Raw genomic sequence first — 25,716 nt, forward strand, 5'->3', positions numbered from 1 at the left:
GTCACCCAGTACCTCTGCTCTCGCTCTGTTGACCAAAACTTAGTCACATGCAACATCTAGCTGCATGGGAGGCTGGGAAATGTGGTCTTTGTTTGAACAGCTGTGCACACACAGCGCTAAAAATCTGGGTGGGTATGGTGAAGGGAAAACAGGGAAATGGATTTTGGGGGTCAAGAGTGGTCTCTGCTGTCCGTCCCTGAACAGAGGCTCTGGGAGGCTAGTAATGCATTCAAGATAAAGCAGCCTGTGTGGCCAAGGTTCTCCTCCAGAGCCTGAGCCCTGGACCACAGGAGCTCACGCCTCCTCTCATTTCCTGTGAATGACTGTGTGCAGTGTGAGCACAGAGCTTCTGCATTCTCATGGTCAAATGCTCTCTCCATGGCCAGAAACAGCTGTTTCCGAGGGGCTTGTGTTATAGATGATGATACAAAGAAGACAAAGAGAGGAATCAGGTGTCCTAAGTGTACATTTCATCTCAGTGTAAATATTTTCTGAGGTGGGGCATCCCTGTCTCCTGGAGAAATATATTTTTAATCTAGTTGTTTACTTTCTTTGCATAGCCCCTGATCCAGTTTCCGACTTCCGAGTGACAGTGGTCAGCACGACGGAGATCGGCTTAGCATGGAGTAGCCATGATGCAGAATCCTTTCAGATGCATATCACATGCAAATCCTGTGTGCAGGAGGTTGCTTGGGGAGAAATAACCACCAACCAAAGTATTATCATTGGTGGCTTGTTCCCTGGAACCAAGTATTGCTTTGAAATAGTTCCAGAAGGACCAAATGGGACTGAAGGGGAGTCTCGGACAGTTTGCAATAGAACTGGTAAGCAAATAGGCTTCTCTGTTAAACCATCATGTTTCTTAAAGAATATCAGCATAATTAATAAACATAATGTTTCCAAATATTGTTTTTCTTTTAATTATCTAAGAAAAACCTTTTAACAATTTTCATAATAACAGTAATGCTTATTTATTATGTGAAATACAGACAAGTAGAAAAAACTTACATGGAAACCATCAAGCAGAGATAATCACTCTTGATGTATGACATTTTACAATTTTTAAACATGTATACTTACATATATTTAATACACACACATATATATATATATAATACACACACACACACACATATATATATTTTTTCTTTTTTTTTGGAGACAGTCTTACCCTGTCACCCAGGCTGGAGTGCAGTGGCATGATCTTGGCTCACTGCAACCTCCACCTCCTGGGTTCAAGTGAAGCTATTCTTGTGCCTCACCCTCCTGAGTAGCTGGAATTACAGGTGTGCACCGCCACGCCTGGCTAATTTTTATACTGGTCTTGATCTCCTGATCTCAAGTGATCCACCCACCTCAGCCTCCCAAAACGCTGGGATTACAGGTGTGCGCCACTGCGTCCAGCCCAAAATATATATGTATTTCTTTGACAAACATTGAGGCCATCTGTACATGTGGTTTTGTAATCTGCCTTTTCCCCAACTTGCCAATTATGAATATTCTTTCCTCTTAATACAATATTTCTACAGGATGATTTGAACATCTGCCTGGAATTCCATCATCTGAAACAGAGTTGGCAGATAAGAATGGCTCCTATGCCAAATTTGGCTCACTGTCTGTTTTTGTAAATAAAGTTTTATTGGATCACAGCCATGTTCATTTGCTTACATACTGTCTATGGCTACTTTGGAGCTAGAATTGAGTAGTGACAACAGAGAATGTGTGGCTTGTGAAGCCTGAGATATTTATTTTCTGGCCATTACAGAGAATGTTTGCTGACCTCTGGGCTAGATCAGTGGTTTTCAAATTGTGGTCCAGGGCTCTCTAGGGATCCCTAGGTTCTTTCAAGGGGTCTCCAAGGTAGTATTATCGTAACAATACTAAAATGTTATTTGGCTTTTTCGTTCTCATTCTCTTTTGGAGTTTTCCAACTTTGATATAACATGGGATGACATTGTCTCTCTGAGGGCTAATGGAATATATACTGTAGATTCTTACGTTTAAAAAATTTCTTCATTTTAAATCCCTGATATAGTAAATATTAATAAATATAACCTGTGTAAATACAAATTCTCTGAGAGCCTTAATAACTTTTAAGAAGGTAAAGAAGTCCTGTGAGCAAAAAGTTTAAGAACCTCTGGTCAAGATGTGTTAGAAATTAACTACTGTGCTGTGTTGGGCAGGTGGACTCTTGACAGTCTTTCATAAACAACACTGTGATGTGATAGTTTGTCAGTTCTAGAAGGCTAATTGAAATTGATAAAATCATTTTATAGTCAGCTATGGTGGCCTACACCCATAGTCCCAGCTACTTGAGAGGCTGCAGCAGGAGGATTTGCTTGATCCAGCAGTTGCAGACCAGCCCCAGCCTGGGAGACCCTGTCTCAAAAAACATTTTTTTTTATAGAAACAGTTTAAATAAATTATTAAATTGTTTCTAGCCCCACAGGAGAAACTTCTGGAAAATTCTAGAGATTAATGTTTTTTATTGTTTTAAAAATTTGAAATTTTTTTTTTGAAAGGTTGAAAAACATACAGTCTTCCTAGATCTTTGATTCAAGATAGTTGAAATCTTTTATACAGAGGGTAGAATAAAGAAATGGGACAGATTCCTTGAAACACACATGAAATGAGTTAGGCTTTTGAGATTATCCTTGAAGAAGCTTCTTCAACTGTGCTGGTTAGGTTAAGCACCGATAGTCACTCAGAGGATCTGCTTCCGAAATAAGGGGTGTACTAAAATGCATCCCTCAGATGAGATGCAGTATTCCCTTTGCAAGTCTGCATTTTAGACTGTTGACATGAAGTCTTAACATCAACATGTTTCTTCTGTCTTTTAAGGATGTGGATAATGGTAAGAGGATCACCACTGATGGGGATGTGTGATATCGTGCTACTTGCTATTGCTCAGAACTTACTGTAACAATAATATAATATGTTGGGGGTCTGCAAAGTGCTGAGTGCTCTCATACTGTATTTTACATTTTTAACACAACTTCATGGAGCAGGTATTATGATCATTTCTGTCTTACAGAGTAAGAAATGGGGGCTCTGCGAACTTAAGTAACTGGCCCAGAGTGACGAGGTGGCAAACTGACCTGTGTCTGGTGTCTAAGACCAAGTGCTTATCCACCATGTAGACTGACACTTTGATGTGGTACAGCAGTAAAGTTTAGTATTAGTGAGGAGAAGGCATCTCTTTTACTATAGTTTATTATGAATATTCTTTCCTCTTAATATCAATATTTCTGCAGGGTAATTTTAACACCTGCCTGGAATTCCATTGTCTCAAAGTACCCATTTCATTCAATGGTCCCATTGAATGAAAGTCAAGAAGGCTTGCTATAAGATCTAAACTCTTAGGGAGTTACCTTTCTATTATTGAACAACCTTTATTGTTATTGGAAAAAGTCAGCTTAACAGCATTAAAAGCAATTTCGAAAAAAGGAAATGAATACCATATGATCCAGTAATTCCAGTCCTATGTATATTTCCAAAAGAATTGAAAACAGGGCCTTGGACAGGTATTTGTACATCAGTGTTTATAGTAGTAGCATTGTTCACAGTAGCCAAAGGGGGACCGAAGATCCCATCAACAAATGAATGGATAGACAAAGTGTGGTTCATCCATACAACAGAGTATTATTCAGCCTAAAAAAGAAAGAAATTCTGATTTATGGTACAATATGGATGGATCTTGAGGACATTATGCTAAGTGAAATAAGCCAGACACAGAAGGACAAATACTGGATGATTCCACTTACCTGAGTACCTAGATTAGGCAACTTAATATTCTACAGAAGTTAGAATAGAGGTTACCAGGGGCTGTGCAGAGGAGGGAGGGGGCATTATTATTTCATGGCTACAGTTTATGCTGGGGATGGTAACAGTGTTTTGGGTACAGATAGTGGTGATGGTTACACAACATTGTGAATGTTGATGACACTGAATTGTACACTGACAGATGATTGAGATGATGAATATTATGGTATGTATGTCTTACCACAATAAAAAGGAAAAGAAACAAATATCTTTACTTTTCTAACCCAACCAAATTCCTTTTCTATGTCCACATTTTGCTTGTATTACTGTAATTATTATACAAATACTTTTATTTTGTATTTGAATTTTTTTTTTTTAACTCAGTCTATACCACAACTTTCCCCTGTAGTTATCATGGTCTTCATGTTTTTAGTGGCTGCAGAATATTTCATCATGCAGCCAGATCACAGTGCCCACAGCCCTCCCCATGTTATTGAATATTTAGGTTGTTTCTAGTTTTTTATGTTTATAGGCAAAGGCCTTTCATGGTCTTTTGTCTGTGGAATCCCTCTGACACCAGGAATCTGCCAGTAGGAAACAAAGGCTTCTCCCAGCAGCTTCTCTTTAAGGAGAACCCACTTAAGATTTAAAAAAAAATTAATTTTGGAGTACATTGTATGTAAACATGGCACTTTTTTTTATTTTTTAGGACAATGTGTTTGCAGTGAAAGCATTTCCCTTTTTTGTCCCCTACCTGCCCATTTCCTCTCCCTGGAGGTGATGTTTGTTGCCAGGTAAAGAGAGACGGGGTTGAAAGCTGCCCTGGAAAACAGGCCCTGCCTCCGTGGTTACTTCCGGGCCTCGATGTAGGCATCCCTGGTGCAAGTGGCTGAGTGTGCAGCGGAGAGATGATTGGAGGGTGGGCTCCTGTGGGGGACTCCACTTCTGACTCTGCCCTGAGGGTGCAGGGTGTGCCCGTTTTCTTCCCTTCCTCATCTGTCCTCAAATGCTGCAACGCAGTAAAGGTCAGCTCTCCATTTCAGTTTTCCTCTTCAGTATGTCAGGCAGTGCCATGGGGAGATGTTTCCTTCTAAATGAGTGATTTAAAAAAATAACATGAGGCCGGGCGCGGTGGCTCAAGCCTGTAATCCCAGCACTTTGGGAGGCCGAGACGGGCGGATCACGAGGTCAGGAGATCGAGACCATCCTGGCTAACACGGTGAAACCCTGTCTCTACTAAAAAATACAAAAAAAAAAAAAAAAAAACTAGCCGGGCGAGGTGGCGGGCGCCTGTAGTCCCAGCTACTCGGGAGGCTGAGGCAGGAGAATGGCATAAACCCGGGAGGCGGAGCTTGCAGTGAGCTGAGAACCGGCCACTGCACTCCAGCCCGGGTCACAGAGCGAGACTCTGTCTCAAAAAAAAAAAAAAACAAAAAACAACAAAACAAAACAAAAAAAACCTCTCTATTGAGATGTAATATACATACCGAAAAGGGACATGTCCTCAGCGCATAGCTTCATGAACTTTTTACAAACTGAACACACCTCGTTACCAGCACCCATATCAAGAAACTGAACGTGATTTCCACTTCAGATGACCCCTTGAAGGGTTCTTTTTTAAATTTAAACATTTTTTTTTGAGATGGAGTTACTCTGTTGTCGCCCAGGCTGGAGTGCGATGGCATGATCTCGGTTCACCACAACCTCCGCCTTCCGGGTTCAAGCGATTCATTCTCCTGCCTCAGTGGCTGGGACTACAGGCATACGCCACCACAGCCGGCTAATTTTGTATTTTTTTTAGTAGAGATGAGATTTCTCCATGTTGGTCAGGATGGTCTCAGATTCCTGATTTCATGTGATCCGCCCGCCTCGGCCTCCCGAAGTGTTGGGATTACAGGTGTGAGCCGCTGTGCCTGGCCGCCTTTTTTTTTTTTTTTTTTGCGACAGGGTCTCATTCTGTCACCCAGGCTGGAGTGCAGCAGTGGTGTGATCTCGGCTCACTGCAACCTCTACCTTCTGGGTTCAAGTGATTCTTGTGCCCCAGCCTCCCAAGTAGCTGGGATTGTAGGTGTATACCACCACACCCAGCTAATATTTGTATTTTTAGTAGAGATGGGTTTTCAGCATGTTGGCCAAGCTGGTCTCGAACCCGTGACCTCAAGGGATCCACCCATCTCGGCCTCCCAAAATGTTGGGATTACAGGCATAAGCCACTGCACCCAGCCTAAGGGCTCATTTTTATGACAAAAACAAAAAACTAGAGAACTGATAAGATAAACTGGGAAGTTCATCTGCGTCGTAGAAGAGCTAAAATTCTTGAGAGCACCGAGTGTGTGCATTTTTCAGCTTGATTTTGGAGTGTGCCTTTTGTGAACTCATTTGAAAGTGTGATGGCAGAAGAGCAGGTTCTCTCGACAGCACTTGGAGTGGAAGCTGGGCCTCATGATAATCGGTAACGGGTTTCCCTTCTTCCTTCCTTCTGAGCAGCTCCCAGTGCAGTGTTTGACATCCACGTGGTCTACGTCACCACCACGGAGATGCGGCTGGAGTGGAAGAGCCCAGGCAATGCTTCCGAGTATGTCTACCATTTAGTCATAGAGTCCAAGCATGGCTCTAACCACACAAACACGTCTGACAAAGTGGTCACTCTCCAGGGCCTGATCCCGGGCACCTTATATAACATTACCATTTCTCCAGAAGTGGACCACGTCCCGGGGGACCCCAGCTCCACTACACAGTACACACGTAAGTCTCTTAGGATGCCCTTCTAAGGAACAGCCTCTCTAACCGTCTCTTGGTGGAGGCACTGGTTAAATGATGGCCAGTGTGCTTCTGGGATCCAGGTTGACCCTGAAACTGCTGAAGTTGAAAACATTGGTCTCAGCAGTGGTTCTGCTGTCCCCATGGGGCACTGTTCTTCAAGCTGTGTGAACTTAGAATTGTCCTTAGAAGCAAGAAGTGATTCCTTGGGAGTGGAGACTGAAGCTGTTCTAGTCATTCCTTGAGAATACAGAGTAGAGAAGGGTCATCTTGTCATGTTGGTATTGGAAGATACTGCCCAGATGAGGAGCTTTACCTGCGACAGTGAGGGAGGTGTTTTGCAAATATTTGAATTAATCATGGTAAAGATGTTTGTAATACGTTTTTAGTATATTTTTCTCCTTCATCTATTAGATTTGAAAAACAGATTAGAAATTATATCTTAAAAATATATTTGAAATAAACTTGAAGTATTAAAAGAAGCCTAAATTAAACTTCTTTTGAGATTTAATCTGTATAATTATTTTCTTGATGTGTTTTGGGAAAGTTTTCTGTCTTTTGAGCCAGCAAATACTAGCTTTGTTCCTTCTTTCTTAAATGAGCCAGGCTATTTTTGGATACAGTAAATAGTCCTGGAATTCTGGTTAATCTGTGCTTTTACATGAATTGCCTTTTTTTAAAATCAAGGGCCCAGCATTGTGTCCAACATTGATGTAAGTACCAACACCACAGCAGCAACTTTAAGTTGGCAGAACTTTGATGACGCCTCTCCCACGTACTCCTACTGCCTTCTTATTGAGAAGGTTGGAAATTCCAGCAACACAATACAAGTAGTCACGGACATTGGAATTACTAATGCTACTGTCACTGAATTAATACCTGGCTCATCATACACGGTGGAGATCTTTACACAAGTAGGGGACAGAATCAAGTCACTGGAACCTGGCTGGAAGTCATTCTGTACAGGTGAGTGTAGCCCCAGCTGCCTCTTGGACTCCTCCCTGAGTGGTGCTGACCTGGCAGGTCAGTCCTCCACAGTCTGTAGTTTGTTTGGTTTTGTGTGATGTGCAGTGATTGAGCTTTCTGAGGCATCCTATTAGCTTATTGGTGCTGGCTCGATGCCCTCATCATTTCTGCATTCAATAAATATTTATTGAGCATATACCATATGTCAGTCAAGTCCTTGCCTTCTTGGAACTTTTATTTTGGAGGGAGGAAGTGGAATGTTTATCTAGGATGCTCAGGAAAGGCCTCAGCGAGAAGGTGACTTTTGAGCAAAGATCTAAATAAAGGGAAGGAGCCAGCTATTTGGATATCAGGGCATGAGAGCATTACAGGCAGAGGTTTGTGCAGAGGGGCCTGTGCAGCATCACCACTGTGTCCTGGAGGCTGGAGGAAGAGCAGGAGGCAAGGGTGGGAGGAGTGGACCCACGGGAACAGGAGGGTGTAGGTGGGAGGTGAGCCAGGTTGGGTGGGGCTGGGCCAGGACGTGGATGATGTCTGGCATTGGTTTGTCTTTTGTGCTGGAGAAGATGGAAAGGTTATTGTTGAAATGATGCCCAACCTTGGTGTCCTTCTGGATCCTCACCTATCTCACAACTCAAAATGTGTAATAAAGAGAAGAGCCCTGTGTGTAACTGAGGATGCTTTCAGGGCAGTCCAGGGAAGGCTTTGCAGACAGTGGTGGGCACTTCTGCTCACCGTGCTGACTGTAGCACCTTTATCACTCAGCACCTGTGCACTACTCATTTTCTGCCCACCTTGCTCCTACCTCTTCCCTTTTTAGCCCAGGCCATTCATATGTTCGGGCTGATTTGGAAGTGGGGGTCTCATGGGATCAGCCTCCCTGGTAGTGTAGGAGCTCCACCCGTGATGGCCTCTGGCCTTTCAGTGGTCAGTGGGGTGGCCACAGAAATCCCTGCAGCTTTGGGTCACCTCTGCTCCATCCCACCTGGTCTAGACACCCATCTTTGATATTTGGGTGCCTTTCATTGCTGATATTTATCTTAGCTATAGTTATTTGTAGCCTATAGCCAGAGAAAAACTGTATCCGAGCATTTATGACTGAGTATGGGTGGAACAGGAACTGTAAAAGTAGGTGCGGTGTTCAGATTACCTTTCCAGGCCTTGGGTGGCGAATGTGGGAGTTGCACTAGGTGCCTTGGTAGAGCTTCTCTTGCTCTAAAATTCTGTGACATTCAATTAATGATAATACTGTCCTCCAGTTTTAATATGGAGTTTTCCATTTAGATTAGTTTGATGTTAGTCCTCAGTAAAAATCTGTTGGCCCTCAGAGACAAATAACACTCTATTTTGAAGATGAGGAAACTGATACCATTTGCCATTGATGATGCAGTATGTCATGTGAATAGAGAGTGTCTTGAACTTAGAAAACCTGGGATCTAGTTTTGGCTTCACCACTTGCCACGTCATCATCAGCCAATTACTTAACCTCTCTGAGCCTCTGTGGATTTATCTGCAGTTGGGACAGTATGGACCTCACCTGTCTCAGAAGGACCATCAAGAGGGCCTTGGCTGGGCCTGGTGGCTCACGCCTATAATCCCAGCACTTTGGGAGGCCAAGGAGGGTGGATCATGAAGTCAAAAGATTGAGAACATCCTGGCTAACATGGTGAAACCCTGTGTCTACTAAAAATACAAAAATCAGCTGCATGTGTGGTGGCATACACCTGTAGTCCCAGTGACTTGGGAGGCTGAGACAGGAGGGTCATTTGAACCCGGGAGGCAGAGGTTGAGGTGAGCCGAGATCATGCCATTTCACTCCAGCCTGGGCAACAGAGCAAGACTCCATCTCAAAAAAAAAAAAGAGGTGGGTTCTCAAGATGAGATGGTGCAAGTGAGGAGGTCACTACCTCTCACAGGACGATGTAGCTGCCTCTCATGGAGCCCTGGTCTCTTCCAGGCATCTTGCTTGGTGCCGGACATCATTGTTCAATTTACTCTTCAAAGAGTCCTGCAGCTGAGGCTCAGAGCAGTTGGGTGACTGTCCCAAGGTCACACAGTTTGGTGTTGCCCAATTCATGGTCAGCCCCTGCCTCTTCCACCACATCACCCACCCACCTCCTCATCGCCAGGATTCTGCTACTCCTTATTTCTGTGTTTGCAAAGGCAAAAGTCCCAGAATCTCATGCTGTGCTGTGCTTGTTTTGCAGATCCCGCGTCCGTGGCCTCCTTCGACTGTGAAGTGGTCCCCAAAGAGCCAGCCCTGGTTCTCAAATGGGCCTGCCCTCCTGGTGCCAATGCAGGCTTCAAGCTGGAGGTCAGCAGTGGAGCCTGGGACAATGCAACCGACCTGGAGAGCTGCTCCTCTGAGAATGGCACTGAGTATAGAACGGAAGTCACATATTTGAATTTTTCTACCTCGTACAACATCAGCATCACCACCGTGTCCTGTGGAAAGATGGCAGCCCCCACCCAGAGCACCTGCACCACTGGCATCACAGGTGGGCTTCAAGGCAGGGGCTGGTCAGACGGCACGGTGATCACTCCTGGAGCGGCTGACCCAGTGGGTCTGCACGTGTGGACTAGAAACCTGTTTTTGTTTTTTTATTTCCCCTGAAATATTTGCTTTTACTGGCATAGACTTGTTTCTCATTCTATAGAAATCAATCTAAAAAAGCAGAGTAAGAGGGGCTCATTTTTTACATTCTAAAAGTTCCTTTTCTTTACAGCATAACTCATTGCCATGTTTTCTTTTATATTTTTTTGAGATGGAGTCTTGCTCTTGTTGCCCAGGCTAGAGTGCAGTGACGCGATCTCAGCTCACTGCAACCTCTGCTTCCTGGGTTCATGCGATTCTGGTGCCTCAGTCTCCCAAGTAGCTGGGACTACAGACACATGTCACCACGCCTGGCTAATTTTTGTATTTTTAGTAGAGATAGGGTTTCACCATATTGGCGGGGCTGGTCTCGAACTCCTGACTTCAAGTGATCCACCCGCCTCGGCCTCCCAAAGTGTTGGGATCACCCTCCTGAGCCACTGTGCCTGGTCGTCCTTTGGCCCACATCTGTTGGTGGCTTACTGTGTGCTGTGGTGAGGGACTCTATGGGAAGTATGGACAACAGGGCCCCTGGAGCATTGGACTGAGAAGAGCATTGAGAAGGAGAGGATTTCCAGGTCTGGTGGTGGGTGAGCTAGCATGCTGCTCCCAGTTTTGGGGCAAGGACCTGGGGATGGACCTTCTCTGGCCAGCTACGGGGCATAGAGCTGATGGGAAATGCAGGCGCCTGTGCTAGCAGTTGACCGTTAGACATGGGAACAGCACCTCCCAGTGGGCACTGCTGCCAGGTACTTGCGAGGTTGCTGAAGCTTGTAGTTTAGAACAGGACCATCCACTAGATGGGCAATGTGAGCCTCAGGTATAATTTAAAGTTTTCCAGGAGCCACATTGAAAAAAAAGTAAAAAGGAATAGCTGAAATTAATATTAATAACATTTAACTTAGTATATTAAAAGTATTATTTCAACATGTAATTTCTATATTAATGAATTATTTTACATCTTTTGTACTAAGTCTTTGATATCTCGTCTGTATTGTATGCTTGTAGCACATCTGAATGCAAACTGGTCACCTCTCAGAGGCTTGGCAGCTGCGTGTGGCTAGGGGCTGCTGTATCAGCCGCAGGTTTAGACAATTATGTTGTGGTTGTTTTGGAGTTCAGATTTCTGTCTCCTTGAATCTTGAATATATATAATAATGAAAACAGGCTGGGTGTGGTGGCTTATGCCTGTAATCCCAGCACTTTGGGAGGCTGAGGTGGAAGGATTGCTTGAGCCCAGGAGTTTGAAACCAGCCTGGGCAACATAGTGAGATCCCATCTCATTTATTTTTAAAAAATATTAAAAAAAAATGAGAACAATCCAAACTGTATATGTGAGATGAATTTAGGTAGAGAGAGAGTGTGTGGAGTGGATCATCTTTAATTCAGCATGTTCTTTCTTTTGTGTTAGTTCAGAGAGTGGCTCCACACCCTGGCTTGGAAAGGGAGGGTACAGAATCATGGTGGTTATCCATGGAGGGTCCTGTGGGGGCTTTTCTGGTTTCTGGGAAGAGGATCTGTTGGATTTCTCTAGGTGGTATTTTAGACCAACTCTGGGAAACATGTGGGGACTGTTTATGAAGAACACGGGGCAGTGCCGTGGCCAGGTCTCAGTAGAAAGTATGTTCTCTCCCACCTCATCTTTGATTCTTCTCTTTGGACATCTGCTCCGTCTTTGCTCTCAGCCGACCAGCTGATCCTGGGGCCAGGCCAAGTCCATGTGGTGTCAGCGTGCAGCTCCCAAGGCCACACCTTAGAGTTCCACCACATTCTCTTTCTCACTCTCCTTCCACCCCAGATCTCAGGATAATGAACCCGGCTCATCTCGAGTCAGAAGGGACTGGGAGAGGACAAGGGCTGGTTAGCTTCCCCATGCAAGGATACTAACTTCTTACTCTAATGATGGTTTCTTTTACTGGGCAAAACCTTTTCAGTTGATTTAATCTTGCTTGTCAATTTTTGCTTTTGTCGCTGTGCTTTTTGTGTGGTATCCAAGCAACCATTGTAAATACTGTGTCAAGAAGCTCTTCCCCGATGTGTGTGTGTGTTTTGTTTTAAACAAATTTAACAGTGTACAGCTTTAGGTCTGATGTTTAAGTCTTGAACCTATTCAGAGTTTATTTTTGTGTCTGGTGTAAGACAGGGGTCTAGTTTTATTATTTTGCTCATGGATATTCAGTTTTCCCAGCACCATTTGTTGAAGAGGCTGTCTTTTCCCCATTGTGTCTTCTTGGCACCCTTGTTGAAGATAAGTTGACTGTATATGTGAGAGTTTAATTCTGGGCTCAGTATTCTGTTCTGTGGGTTGATGTCTGTCTTTATGCATGTAATATACTGTTATAATTACTGCAGCTTTGAATAAATATATCTTGAAATCAGGAAGTGTGAGGCCTCCAGCTTTATTCTTTTTCAACACTACTTTGGCTGTTCCTGGTCTTTCATTGTTCCATATGAACTTTCGGATTTTTTTTTTTTTAATATTCTGTAAAAATTGCCATTGGGATTTTGATGGGGTAGCATTGAATTTGTAGATCATTTTGAGTAGTGTCAAGTCTTCCAACAATATCAGGTCTTCCAATCCATGAGCATGGGATGTCTTTGTATGTATTTGTGTCTTCTTTATCTTATCAGTGTTTTGTGGTTTTCACTGTACAAGTCTTTCATCTCCTTGGTTGTATTTTAATTATATTTTGATCAATCTGTTAAAAAATAAAATAAAAGCATACACAGTTCAAAACAACAATAGCAAAACCAAACAAGGCTGCTGGGTGCCTGCCCTGGGGATTTGGCTGGATGCCCCGAAGGGGTCATTGTGAGCTGGGCAGGTTTCCCAGGATCTGCTGTCTCTGCTCCTCACCGGTTTCCTTCCGTGCCTTTTGCTTCTGGATTTGTGCTTTGCAGAGCCCAGCATGTAGCTTCCAGAGTAAGATCTTGAGGAGGTCGCTGAAGCATGTTCTCTACCTAATGTGTTGCTTTGGTTTTCAATATTGGGTGATCGTGTTTTGTTTTGTTTTAGATCCCCCTCCTCCAGATGGATCCCCTAATATTACATCTGTCAGTCACAATTCAGTAAAGGTCAAGTTCAGTGGATTTGAAGCCAGCCACGGACCCATCAAAGCGTATGCTGTCGTTCTCACCACTGGGGAAGGTAAGGAGAGGCCTCCGTGGGTTAAACAGCACGTGAGTGATGCAGTGACCAGAGCTTTCTCTGTGCCCACTGAGGCACGTGAGTGATGCAGACACATGCCTGTCTTCTCACTGCAGCCCATGCTGTGTACTCAGACAGAGAAGGAGGGTGAGGTGTTTGCCTGATGGTTGACAAGCTTTCTGGAAAGGGCCAGATTGCAAATATTTTAGGCTTTGCCAGTGGTATAGACTGTTGCAAGCATTCGACTCTGCCATTGTAGTGTGCAAGCAGTCACAGTAGGTACAGAAGGAATGCGTGGGGCCATTCCCACTAGATGTTATTTACCATGGCAGGTGGCTGGATTTGGTTTGTGGCCCATAACTTGCTGATCTGTGATCTAGGTTTTTCTTCTCTTTTACATCACAGGACCTTTTAGGTGGTAGAATACTAGTTTTAAACAACTCTGTCTCTCTTTCTCACTCACAACACACACATACACACATGCCATCCTTAGCGGATGAATTTCCTTTGAAAGAAAATAGGAAAAGATTTGCATTTGCTAGTGAAATTTGCAGAGTATTTCCTTAGCTGAGAGAAGAGGTGGATTAAAGGCTGCTTTTCCTTAAAGGGCTCTGTTACTTTTTTTTGTGGTAGGAAAGGAATAATTCGAGAGTCTCTTTGGTAGCTGTGTTTGAATGCTTGCGTAAGGCCTAGATTTTTTTCTTTTTCTTTTTCTTTTTTTTTTTTGAGGTGGAGTCTCTCTCTGTCGCCCAGACTGGAGTGCAGTGGCGCGATCTTGGCTCACTGCAAGCTCCACCTCCTGGGTTCATGCCACTCTCCTGCTTCAGCATCCTGAGTAGCTGGGACTATAGGCGTCTGCTGCCACGCCTGGCTAATTTTTTTGTATTTTTAAAATAGAGACAGGGTTTCACTGTGTTAGCCAGGATGGTCTCAATCTCCTGACCTTGTGATCCACCTGCCTCGGCCTCTCAAAGTGCTGGAATTACAGGCATGAGCCACTGCACCCGGCCCAGGCCCAGATTTAAAAGCCCAAGTTTTGTTGTGGGGGTTCCTTCCTCCTCCTCCCCCTCCACCTCTCCTTCTCCCCTTCTGCCTCTCTTGCCCTCTCCTCTTTCTTTTAGAGACAAGGTCTCACCATGTTGCCCAGGCTGGTCTTGAACTCCTGAACTCAAGTAATCCTCCCACCTTGGCCTTCCAAAGTGCTAGGACTAGACTACAAGCATAAGCCTCTGTGCCTGGTCTGGGGGGATGCTTTATGCATGAATAATGCAGTGTTTCCTCTGCCCACTCTCTCCCACTGTGGTGCTGTTCTCATCTCCTTGAGGAGGATACAGACCAAACACACTGTCGGGGGGTTGGGGAATCTGGGAGGATAGAATAGAAATTTGCTGGTGCAATAACCTGTGGCAAAATTTCAAAAAGTGAGGTGGAAATCTCTCTCTCTTTCTATCTTTTCATTTTGGGTCTGTTTCCAGCTCTTAGTCATTTTGCTGTGATGCTTGTCAACAAGTCCATCGAGGAAGGCCATGTTTCATGGCAGCCAGACTGACCAGTGCTGGTCTGTGATTAGATGAAACCTTGGGCTCTGAGCCCGACGCCCTGGATTGGGAACCCAACTCTGCGTCATAGGCCATGTGACCTTGTGCCTGGTCCTGTTAGCCTTTTGTACCTTCGTTTTGTTGTCTGTAAAATGGAGACAGTAAGCTTATGTGATGGGATTCATGGGGATGAAGTGAGTTACTGTAGGTGAAGCCCTTAGAATTCAATGTGAGTCAAACCTGGCACAGAGAGATAGTTGAGAGGTGGTTGCTGGTATCACTATCACCCAGCATCACCACCATGTAGATATGCAGGAGAAGAAGTCTCTCTGCCGTCACTTTCTTATGATTCTCCTTCTGTGTACCTTTCTTAGCTGGTCACCCTTCTGCAGATGTCCTGAAATACACATATGAGGATTTCAAAAAGGGAGCCTCAGATACTTATGTGACATACCTGATCAGAACAGAAGAAAAGGGACGTTCTCAGAGCTTGTCTGAAGTTTTGAAATATGAAATTGATGTTGGGAATGAGTCAACCACGCTTGGCTATTACAATGGGAAGCTGGAACCTCTGGGCTCCTACCGGTAATGTCTTCTGGTTCTTGCTCTCTGGGGGCTGAGCCTCGTGAGCATAAAGCTCTCTGTGCCTGCGGTCAGACACGTCTCAGGGACCTCTTTTTGCTCTTTGTCATCCCACAGGGCTTGTGTGGCTGGCTTCACCAACATTACCTTCCACCCTCAAAACCACGGGCTCATCGATGGGGCTGAGAGCTACGTGTCCTTCAGTCGCTACTCAGATGCCGTTTCCTTGCCCCAGGATCCAGGTAGGGAGAAGACAACAGTCCTGGCACCGGTTCAGTGGCATTTTGCTCCACGTGTCCATAGAAGGCCAGCTGTGTGCATGCCTCCCTCAGACCTTCAGGAGGGTTGGTGTGCTCAACTGTCCCCTCTTAGAGGTTGAGGTGTCACTGGGTCACCGGGCTTACTGGGCTTCCTCCTCTGAGGTCCCACAGCCTGGACCTGACATTCTCCCTTCTCTAAGTGCCAGTTGTTCTTCCAATCTGCAAAGATTATTGAGTCCTCATATGCCAGGTGCACAGTTTGACACAGTGCATTGAATCCTTAAATATTAGAATCAGAGGAAGCCACGTAAATTGTCTTGTTCAATCCTGGTTATTTTACTTCATGATTTTAATTCTATTTATTGATTTATTTTATTTTGTGGTTTTTTTTTTTTTTTTTTTTTTGAGACAAGAGTCTCGCTCTGTCACCCAGGCTGGAGTGCAGTGGCACGATCTCTGCTCACTACAACCTCTGCCTCCTGGGTTCAAGCAATTCTCCTGCCTCAGCCTCCTGAGTAGCTGGGATTACAGGTGCCTGCTACCACGTCTAGCTAATTTTGGTATTTTTAGTAGAGACGGGGTTTAGCTATGTTGGCCAGGCTGGTCTTGAACTCCTGACCTCAGGTGATCTGCTCACCTCGGCTTCCCAAAGTGCTAGGATTATAGGTGTGAGCCACCATGTCCAGCCTATCTATTTTATTTTTGAGACAGAGTGTTGCTCTGTTGCCCAGGAGTACAGTGGCATGATCATAGCTCACTGTAACTTTGAATTCCTGTGCTCAAGGGATCCTCCTGCCTCAGCCTCCCAGGTGGGATCACAGGTGCTCACCACCATGCCTGGCTAAGTTTTTGTAGAGATGGGGTCTTGCTGTGTTGCCCAGGCTGGTCTCGAACCCCTGGCCTCAAGCCTCCTTCCACCTTCTTCCAAAGCTCTGGGATTACAGGCCTGAGCCACTGTGCTCTGCCCGCTTTTTGGAAACGAGACTCTTAAGGCCCAGAGAGGGGAAGTAACTTGCCCAGGGTTACATGGTGGCTTTAGAGGCAGGCCTGAAATTCTGGTCTTGGACCCTTGTCAAGTGCTTCTACCCTTTATCGCATAGACCTAAGTGATACAGGAGCTTCAGGGATCCAAGAGGGATTCATCCCCTACCTTCAAGCTGGAGGTGAATGGACTGACTGGCTTGTTAGTTTGTCTGCTTTTTTCCTAGTTGCTGGTTGTTGGGTGCAGGAAAGAATGCCAGTCCCAGAAGCAAAGTTTAGGGAGTCCCCCACATCCTTCTCCAGTAAACAAATGGGTTTCCTGTCTCCTGAGCATAGATGCTGCTGTAGGTACCTCTGCTCATATGTGAGTGCTAGTCTCAACACGTCAGAGGTGGCAGGAAAAAAAATCCCTGAAAATCCAGCCTAGTTCCCTAAATTTGCAGTTGAGGAGACTGAGACCTGGCAAGGAACAGTAACTTTCTCAAGACCATCCAGGTGGTAGTGGGTTGGGAACAGGAACCTGGCTTCCGCATGCACGGACTAGTTTTAGGTCCAAGCTATTTAACTCTTGTGTGTGAGCACGTGTGTGTGTGTGTATGCCACACATACCTCAACCCTCTGGTGTTAGGGTCCCTGGCTGGTTGTTAGCACATCGTGTGGTCTGCACGACCACCTCTTCAAGTGTCTCCCGTTTTTGACTTTTCTCAGGTGTCATCTGTGGAGCAGTTTTTGGCTGTATCTTTGGTGCCCTGGTTATTGTGACTGTGGGAGGCTTCATCTTCTGGAGAAAGAAGAGGTGATACTGCTGATGCTAATACTAATACTCTGGTATTTAAGGAAGCTTTCTATTGAGGAACATTTCAAACATTCAGAGAACTGGAAGGAATGATATCATGAGTGCCATGCTCCCTTCACCCACAGTCTTCTGCATTTGGCCAATCCTGTTTCCTTTGTGCCCCCAGTTGGGTGATGTTAATGTGCTCCCAGCTGTCACATCAGGCCATTGATAGATGCCGCAGTGTGGGATGCTGCTTTCAAACGATATGTTCTTGTTTACAAGTCAGTTTCATAGTATTATCATGTTAAGAGATTTCATTTTAGAGGTGGCTAAGTCTGAACACCAGCTCTGTCTTTGACCAGCTGTTTAGGAAGCTTAGCCTTAATGTCCTCATCTATGATAGGAGGATAATCATTGTGCCTAACTTGTGAAGCAAAGGAGGATTGAATAAGGCACTTCTCAGTGTCTTGTACTTTGTATGCTATTATTATTATTTTATCTGTACAACTACCCTGTGAGGTTATTAAATGGTAAAAGTAGCAGCCCTTTTTTGAGTGCTCACCGTGTGTCTGCATCTGTGCTTTCCATGAATTATCTCATGCATGAGGCTCTGCGAGGGAGGTCCAGTAAGTCCTTTCCACGGATGCAGAAGCTGGCTCAAGAGGTGTGGAAATAGAACTTGAACCTGGTCCTTGTACTTCATGGCGCGCCCTCTTGTCTGTGTAGTGTGTGAAGCCTGTGTGTGTTAGTTGGGATTTCTTTGCCGTAAGGTGCTGCCAACCAGGGAATCTCCGTCCTGCCCCAGGGGTCCTCATGCGGCCCAGGCTGGTTCCTTGTGCTGCCACCTCGCTCTGTTGGGGTGACAGGCAGTGCTCATGCTCCAGCTTTTAGATTAGGTTCTGTTTTTTTTTTTTTTTTTTTTTTTTTTTTTTTGAGGTGAAGTCTGGCTCTGTCCCCCAGGCTGGAGTGCAGTGGCATGATCTCGGTTCACTGCAACCTCTGCCTCCTGGGTTCAAGTGATTCTCCTGCCTCAGCCTCCCAAGTAGCTGGGATTACAGGCACCGCCACCACACCTGGCTAATTTTTGTGGTTTTGGTAGAGACGGAGTTTCACCATATTGGCCAGGCTGGTCTCGAACTCCTTACCTCAAGGGGTCCGCCAGCCTCAGCCTCCCGAAGTGTTGGGATTACAGGCGTGAGCCACCGCGCCCTGCCAGATTAGGTTCTGATTTTGTAGGGGGAGGTGGATCAGTCAGTGGCTGGGTAAAACACTTTTATTGTTTCTTGTTAAAAATAAGAGTAATACATGCTTATGGCAAAGAATACGGAAAAGAAGAGCACAAATAAATAGGAAATCTGCAATCGCAGAACCCACACAAAACTACTCTTAACATTTTGTTGTGACCAAACTCACACACAAATGTGTACACACACATGGAATCATGTTACGTGTTAGTATCTAGCCTGCTTTATTCAGTTGAGACATTGTTGGCAGCTTCATTTCATCATTTTTTTTTTTTTTAGACAGAGTTTTGTTCTTGTTGCCCAGGCTGGAGTGCAATGGCACGGTCTTGGCGCACTACAACCTCTGCCTCCTAGGTTCAAACAATTCTCCTGCCTCAGCCTCCCAAGTAGCTAGGATTATAGGCACCCGCCACCATGCCTGGCTATTTTTTTTGTATTTTTAGTAGAGATGGAGTTTTGCCATGTTGGCCACGTTGGTCTCAAACTCCTGACCTCAGGTGATCCACCCACATTGGCCTCCTAAAGTGCTGGGATTACAGGCATGAGCTACCATGCCTGGTCCATTTCATCATCATTTTAAGTGGCTACAGAGTATTCAACTATATGGAAGTACCATGATCTATTTGGCCAATTTCCTAGGTGTTTCCACTTTTTAAAATTTTTCTTGGCCACAGTTACTTATCCTTGTGCCTGAATCTTTGGGCACATTCACGATTATTTCCTTAGGCTAAATTCCAAGCTAGGCAAGTGCTTGGTCAGTGGGTATGCATGCTTTCAGTTTTGATACATACTGCCAAATTGCCTTCCAGAAAGTTGTTCTTAAACACCAATGCAGAGTTGAGTCAATAGTGCAGGAGTGTGCAGATGCCTCACCAACTTGCCAGTTCTGGATCTGATACGTTTTTTGATTTATTGCATTCATTTATCAGAAAAGTTTTCTCAAAAGCAAAGTATTAAATAACAAGTCTTGCTTTACATTAAAGTAATGTCACTGCTATATATTTGCAAGGAAATTCTTAAAAGTGACTTGGATATGATTTTTTTCATTCTTGTACGTAGTACAAAAGAAAATAACTTCACAAATTTATAATTAGCATTTGCAGCTTGGATCATTAAGTTTAGTATTAGGGGGCAGGATTTGGTGTCATCTGTGAACTAATGCCCGAGGAAAAGGTGTAACACCTTTATTTCATAGGTGACATTAACTCCAGATATGCAAGGGCAAAGCACAGGAAGGAATCCTTTTTTGTCTAATGGGTCTCTTTTCTCTTAAAACAGGAAAGATGCAAAGAATAATGAAGTGTCCTTTTCTCAAATTAAGTAAGTCTCTCAAGTTATGAGCTTTATTTTAAATCCTCTGATCTGTTCAGTGACTATCTGTAAATAATTTTTGTTGGAACTTGCTGTCATTTTTCCTGATTGGCACATTTTGACCACGATCATCTGGAAGTTTTTGCTAGCTCTGTTTTCTGCAAGGAATCTATGTTTTATTAGTCTCCTGAAGTCTTCCTTGACATGTTCTACTCTTCTACCAATAAATACATATTTTTTGATTTAAAAAAGTCATATAGGTTATCAAGATCCAGGGGAGAGAAGAACTTACTTAAAGTCACAAAACCAATTATTTACAAAGTAGGGTCTAGAAATCAGATTTCCTGATTCATATTTTAGTGTTTTGTGAATAATAGTACTATGATCCCCTCTTGCCAAATTATACCCTGGGTTTTGTTGTTTTGGGAAGATTGTTTACTGTCATCTCTAGAGTATGAATGAGTCTTTCTAATTGCTTGTTTTTTTTTCTTTCCCTTTCTATCATGAAGACCTAAAAAGTAAGTAATCTCTTTATTTTTTTTAATAAGTTGTACTTTTCTATGGAATATGGATTTCATTGAATGTAAAAAATCCTGATAAGTTTTGTTTTCTTAGATCTAAGTTAATCCGAGTGGAGAATTTTGAGGCCTACTTCAAGAAGCAGCAAGCCGACTCCAACTGTGGATTTGCAGAGGAATATGAAGTGCGTTGCTGTAAATACTGTGTTTTTAATTAGGTTCCAACCCAAGCTGGGGTCCGAGGGGAGTTGGTGAACAGGTGGCAGGTAGCTGAAGGACTTGAGGGACTGTAGGCAGTTGGGACATGGCTTTATTCTCTCTCCTACAGAGTCAGCAGTGCAGTTATATTACTCACAGGTAATAGTGGCTCAAAGCCAGGTATGAACTCACACAGACAGGTTACATTAAATGGCGACATAACCTCAGGGTTGTGCACCTGCGCTCCAAACCTGTTGTGTCATACTGTCCTGGATGTCTACCTCGGACTACTCCTGACTGAAGCCCAGCCACTTTCCTTAGAAATTGGGTTGTTTTTCCTGAAAGTTAGAAAACTGTTAACAGAAACTGGGAATTCAAGTCAGGGAACTATTAGCCACAATACTTAGGAAACTGCATGAGCTGGAAAGAAACCAAATGGGCATGGAGAGGTCTGGGGCTTGATGACAGCGTGGCCTAGGGTGGCTTGTGAGGCTCACATGAAGCTCTGCACAAGGACTTTCTTGGCCAGTGTCTGCCTTTCAGTTCCCCCTGCTGTGCTCCAACCAGCCCAGGACCTAGCCCTGCTCAGAGTGTCCACGCACACTCGTCCTCATGTGCTGTCCTGTCCAACATCTCTGCCTTTGCTCTCTTGAAATCCTGCTCAGCACTCAGGACAGTGCACAGGCTGCCTCCTCCATGGGCTTTCTGGGATCCCATTAGGAGAACTTGAGTTCTGTGTGCTCGGACTGCTTTGTGTCCCCTGTTGCTTGTTATAAATATTCAGCATTTCTTTAATTCTGCCTTGTTGTAATGTTAGTTTTTTCTGTGTACGGTACACCTCTCCTCCAGGTTGCAACTGCTTGAAGGCAGTTTTTCCTATATTTTAACCTTTTTCGTATATTTTAACCTTTGCATTAGTTTCCTAGGCTGCCATAAAAAAGCACCACAAACTGGGAGGTTGAAAACAACAGAAATTTACTGTCTAGAGGCCACAATCCCAAATTAAGGTGTGGGCAGGGCCACACTCCCTCCTAAGCCTCTGGGCAGCATCCTTCCTTGCCTCTGCAGCTTCTGGGTACCAGGCGTCCCTTAGTTTTTTGGCAGCGACACTCTCATGTCTGCCTCTGTGTTCCCATGGCCATCTCCCCTCATGTGTCTATGTCTCTTTGTCTGTTTTCCTCCTATAAGGACACCAGTCATATGGGATTCAGGGCCCACTCTATTCTAGTATGACCTCATTTTAATTTGTTTACATAGGTAAAGAGCCTATTTCTAAATAAGATCCCACTCATGGGTAATAGGGGTGAGAAATCCAACATGTCTTTTTGGGGCACAATTTAAGCCATATCGCCTCTACATTTCCACTTTGTTCTGTTGTTACCAAAACACCACGGGTTTGGTCTAGGTCCTGCTCCTTGCCTTTACAGAAAGCCAATCACTGAGACAACAAATATTGCCAGGGAAGAAAGCTTTAATCGGGTGCTGCAGCCAAGAGGATGGGAGCTCAATCTCAAATCCATCTCCCTGACTGACTAAAACCAGGGGTTTATATAGCAAGAAAGAAATGTAAGAATGTGCAAGAAAACAGGAACTAGGGAGGGGCAAGGAGGCATCTGGTACAGTGATCTGACTAGTTTCAGTTCTTCAGTACTTCCTGAGGTCCTTTCCTGAGAAAAGAACTCAGATAAAACAAATACAAGTTTCAGGCTTTAATAGAAGAAGGGTAAGTTTCTATATTTATTCAAAAACAACTTGTCTATGGGACTGTTGGGCTGGTTTCACTGTCATATGCTATGCTAAATATGAATAATATTTGAAGACTAAATAAATGAACACCCCATTTGTTCTGTTTTCAGGATCTGAAGCTTGTTGGAATTAGTCAACCTAAATATGCAGCAGAACTGGCTGAGAATAGAGGAAAGAATCGCTATAATAATGTTCTGCCCTGTAAGTTATTTTATCCACAGCATCTTCTCTGTTTTCCGTCAGTGGCCATCACATCTCTAACTGTAGAGGGGAGGAAATCAGTGATCCTAAGTAACCACTTCCACAACCCTTCATTAGTCACCTACTTCCACAACCATCCGTTATTCACCTACTATGTGCTAAGCACTAGATTTAGGTACATTATCTTTAATTTAATCCTCACAACAGCCTTATGAAGTAGGTAGTAGAATATTTGTTTCGCAGGTAAGGAAAATGCACAGAGTGGTTAGGTGATCTTTCCAAGGTTACACATGTAGTGTCGGGAAAACTAGGCTTTGTACTAGGTCTGTCTTATTGAGAGAAAAGGCCAGAGTCTGTGTTCTTAACCCCTCTGTCTCACAACTATTTCAATTCTATAATTCTGGAATGAAAGCGAGCAGAGGGAGACAGGGAGTCACACTTTTCTGTGTCCAGACACATGGGCTGAGTGAATTCCACAGCTAAGTATGAATTATATTTAGCTCATTTCCTGTTTTTGAGAATGTCTGCATCTTAGTCAACAGGGATAACAGCAAATTGAGTTTAAAATGAGAATTATTTATTACATCAAACTATTAGATGAAATGTAAATACTTCTCCATCGAAAGTTCATCATGATCTCTCTTTTGGGCAGGGATTAGGGCACAGAGAGGAGCATGAGTAGATTGTAGCCATGTTCTGATGTAGCTGAAATTGATAGACTTTGCAGATAATTTTTACATCAGGACATCATCGTCTTTATTCGAAGCTGTGTTTTTCATTCCTGGACTAAAACATTAAGTTCTTTTTAAATTCAGCATTGTTCTTGGGTTCTTTCTCTCCACTTATTTCCCTGTACTTGACAAGGAATATTGGCCCATGTTCTGAGGGAAATGCTTTTAAAACTCGTCTGGGGGTATTGCCCTTCTAAGGGTAGTTTGGGATTATCGGCCTCTTCTTGTGAATGTCTGTGGAGATTCTCAGATCTGGAGTGGGATCTGGGAAGTGGGTGTTTGGGTATTGTTTTTATTGGGAAGTCTTTAGGCTGAGACTCAGGTCGGTACTGGACTTAGCATTGTTATGTTATTTTGTCCAGAGGAGCGTGAGGTAGTACAATCAGAGACAGGGAGACTGAGGTGGTGCTGCTTCTGGCTCAGCCTGACACTTGCAGTTCTAAGGTTATTTTTTCATCTCTTAGTTTGGGCAAGTTTGTGTGTATGCTTTTGAGATGACAATAATATTTATAAAACATAATTCTGTGTTTTAGATCCTCCTACTGATAGTAGTCTTATACATTCAATTTATTCTTGAACTTGGTACTCTCTTTTTATAACAACTTGTTTGTATGAGAATAGAGGCAGAGTAGAAAGGTTAACCTAGGGACCTAACCTGTCCTAGTGGAAGGGGCACTAGATTTGAATTTCGACTGCCCCTCACCAGATATATGGATTTGGAGAAGTCACTTAATCTCTATAACCCTCAGTTTCCTCATCTGTGAAACAGGGCAGAGGCTTGTAGGGTGGTTTTGACGAGTAAATAAGATTGTTTGGCATATTCCCTCATGTGAGCTCATGGTAGACACCTGAGGATGCTGATAGTAAGAGGTTCATTTTATGTGAGAAGGCGTCTGTTGTGGTTAAGATCTTGGGCCCTGGTGTCAGGCTGCAGGTTCAAATCCTGGCCATGCCACTCATTAGCTCTGCTCTGTGATAGTGTGACTGCTCTGTGCCATGGTCACATAGAGTGACCATGAGGATTAAAAGAGGTGGTCTATGTGAAATGCCATGCTGTGCATCTTCAAAGACACAAGTCCCAGTGTTGCCATTTTGAATTTCATTGTTTTTTTTTCTGTTTTGTGTCCAGCGTTACTAAAATGTTTGCTTATAATGTGGACCTTTTCTCTTTTAATGTCACAGATGATATTTCCCGTGTCAAACTTTCGGTCCAGACCCATTCAACGGACGACTACATCAATGCCAACTACATGCCTGTAAGTTGGGGGATGGTCTCACAGCACTGGACTGTTTTGATGAAATCTTCAGAGCGCTTTGCTTCCTTCTGTTTCTTTGAGGTTGACTATATGTTGTTTCTTATTTTTAGGGCTACCACTCCAAGAAAGATTTTATTGCCACACAAGGACCTTTACCGAACACTTTGAAAGATTTTTGGCGTATGGTTTGGGAGAAAAATGTATATGCCATCATTATGTTGACCAAATGTGTTGAACAGGGAAGAGTAAGTACGTTTTTTAGTTTTTGAAATTTAAAATTACGTTAAATTAATTGCTTTTTATTGTGGCAGAAGGGTATCTTAAAAACCACTTGTTTCTTTTAAAAAAACCTCAAACATTAGCACTTTATTCTTATAAACTTGTTTTCTTTTTTTCCCCTTAAGAGAAACGTTTAAAAACATTCTTTAAACAGTTCTATTTTGTCATTATCTTTTTTGTGTGGACAAATATCGGTGTCTTCTATTTATTACGTCGTGGCTGGAGTTAGTAAGTAGGAATGGGTTAGTGCCGTGGAAAAATCTCCCAGGCTTAGTGCAAGATGCTGTTGACGGTGTGGCTCTGTCCTTCACTGGCCCCATGAACACGGACAAGCCCATCATGTCTCTAAGCAACCGATATCTTCATCTGTGAGATCAGGGTTTCCATCAGCTCGGTGATTTGCAAACTTAGGTTGAGCACTGAGCGCCCCCCGGGTTTTTTTTTTTTTTGAGACAGGGTCTCCTCTGTCAGCCAGGCTGGAGTGCAGTGGTGCGATCATGGCTCACTACAGCTTTGAATTCGTGGGCTGCCTCCCGCTTCAGCCTCCCAGGTAGCTGGGACAACAGGCGTGCACCACATGCCTGGATAATTTTTCTTGTTTTTAGTGGAGGCAAGGTCTCACTGTGTTGCCCAGGCTGGTCTCAAACTCCTGAGCTCAAGTGATCCTGCTTCCTTGGCCTCCCAAAGTGTTGGGATTATAGGCGTGAACCATCACACCTGGCCTGGAACCCTTTCTTTGAGCAAAATCTCAGACTTATCCCTGGATTAAACCTCAGCAGCCCCGTCTCTCCTGTAATGCCCTGAAATCCCTCTGCTGCTTCCATCAAAGATAATACATATATATATGTGTGTGTATATGTGTGT

General features: G+C 43.9%; 1 protein-coding gene across 1 annotated transcript in view; it reads left to right on the forward strand.

Moving 5' to 3' along the window:
- Positions 1–25,716, forward strand: part of PTPRJ (protein tyrosine phosphatase, receptor type, J) — a 72,941-nt gene that overhangs the window by 35,092 nt on the left and 12,133 nt on the right. The window contains exons 11-24 of the mRNA XM_011963562.1: positions 561–824; positions 6,250–6,507; positions 7,210–7,488; positions 9,696–9,986; positions 13,098–13,229; positions 15,142–15,352; positions 15,467–15,591; positions 17,299–17,386; positions 19,891–19,932; positions 20,433–20,441; positions 20,539–20,626; positions 22,496–22,586; positions 24,500–24,573; positions 24,684–24,818. Of these exons, the coding sequence (XP_011818952.1) occupies positions 561–824; positions 6,250–6,507; positions 7,210–7,488; positions 9,696–9,986; positions 13,098–13,229; positions 15,142–15,352; positions 15,467–15,591; positions 17,299–17,386; positions 19,891–19,932; positions 20,433–20,441; positions 20,539–20,626; positions 22,496–22,586; positions 24,500–24,573; positions 24,684–24,818 (2,087 nt within the window). The remainder of the gene's footprint in view (positions 1–560; positions 825–6,249; positions 6,508–7,209; positions 7,489–9,695; positions 9,987–13,097; positions 13,230–15,141; positions 15,353–15,466; positions 15,592–17,298; positions 17,387–19,890; positions 19,933–20,432; positions 20,442–20,538; positions 20,627–22,495; positions 22,587–24,499; positions 24,574–24,683; positions 24,819–25,716) is intronic.

Source organism: Colobus angolensis, unplaced genomic scaffold (assembly GCF_000951035.1).
Source record: "Colobus angolensis palliatus isolate OR3802 unplaced genomic scaffold, Cang.pa_1.0 Scaffold61, whole genome shotgun sequence".
Taxonomy (NCBI): domain Eukaryota; kingdom Metazoa; phylum Chordata; class Mammalia; order Primates; family Cercopithecidae; genus Colobus; species Colobus angolensis.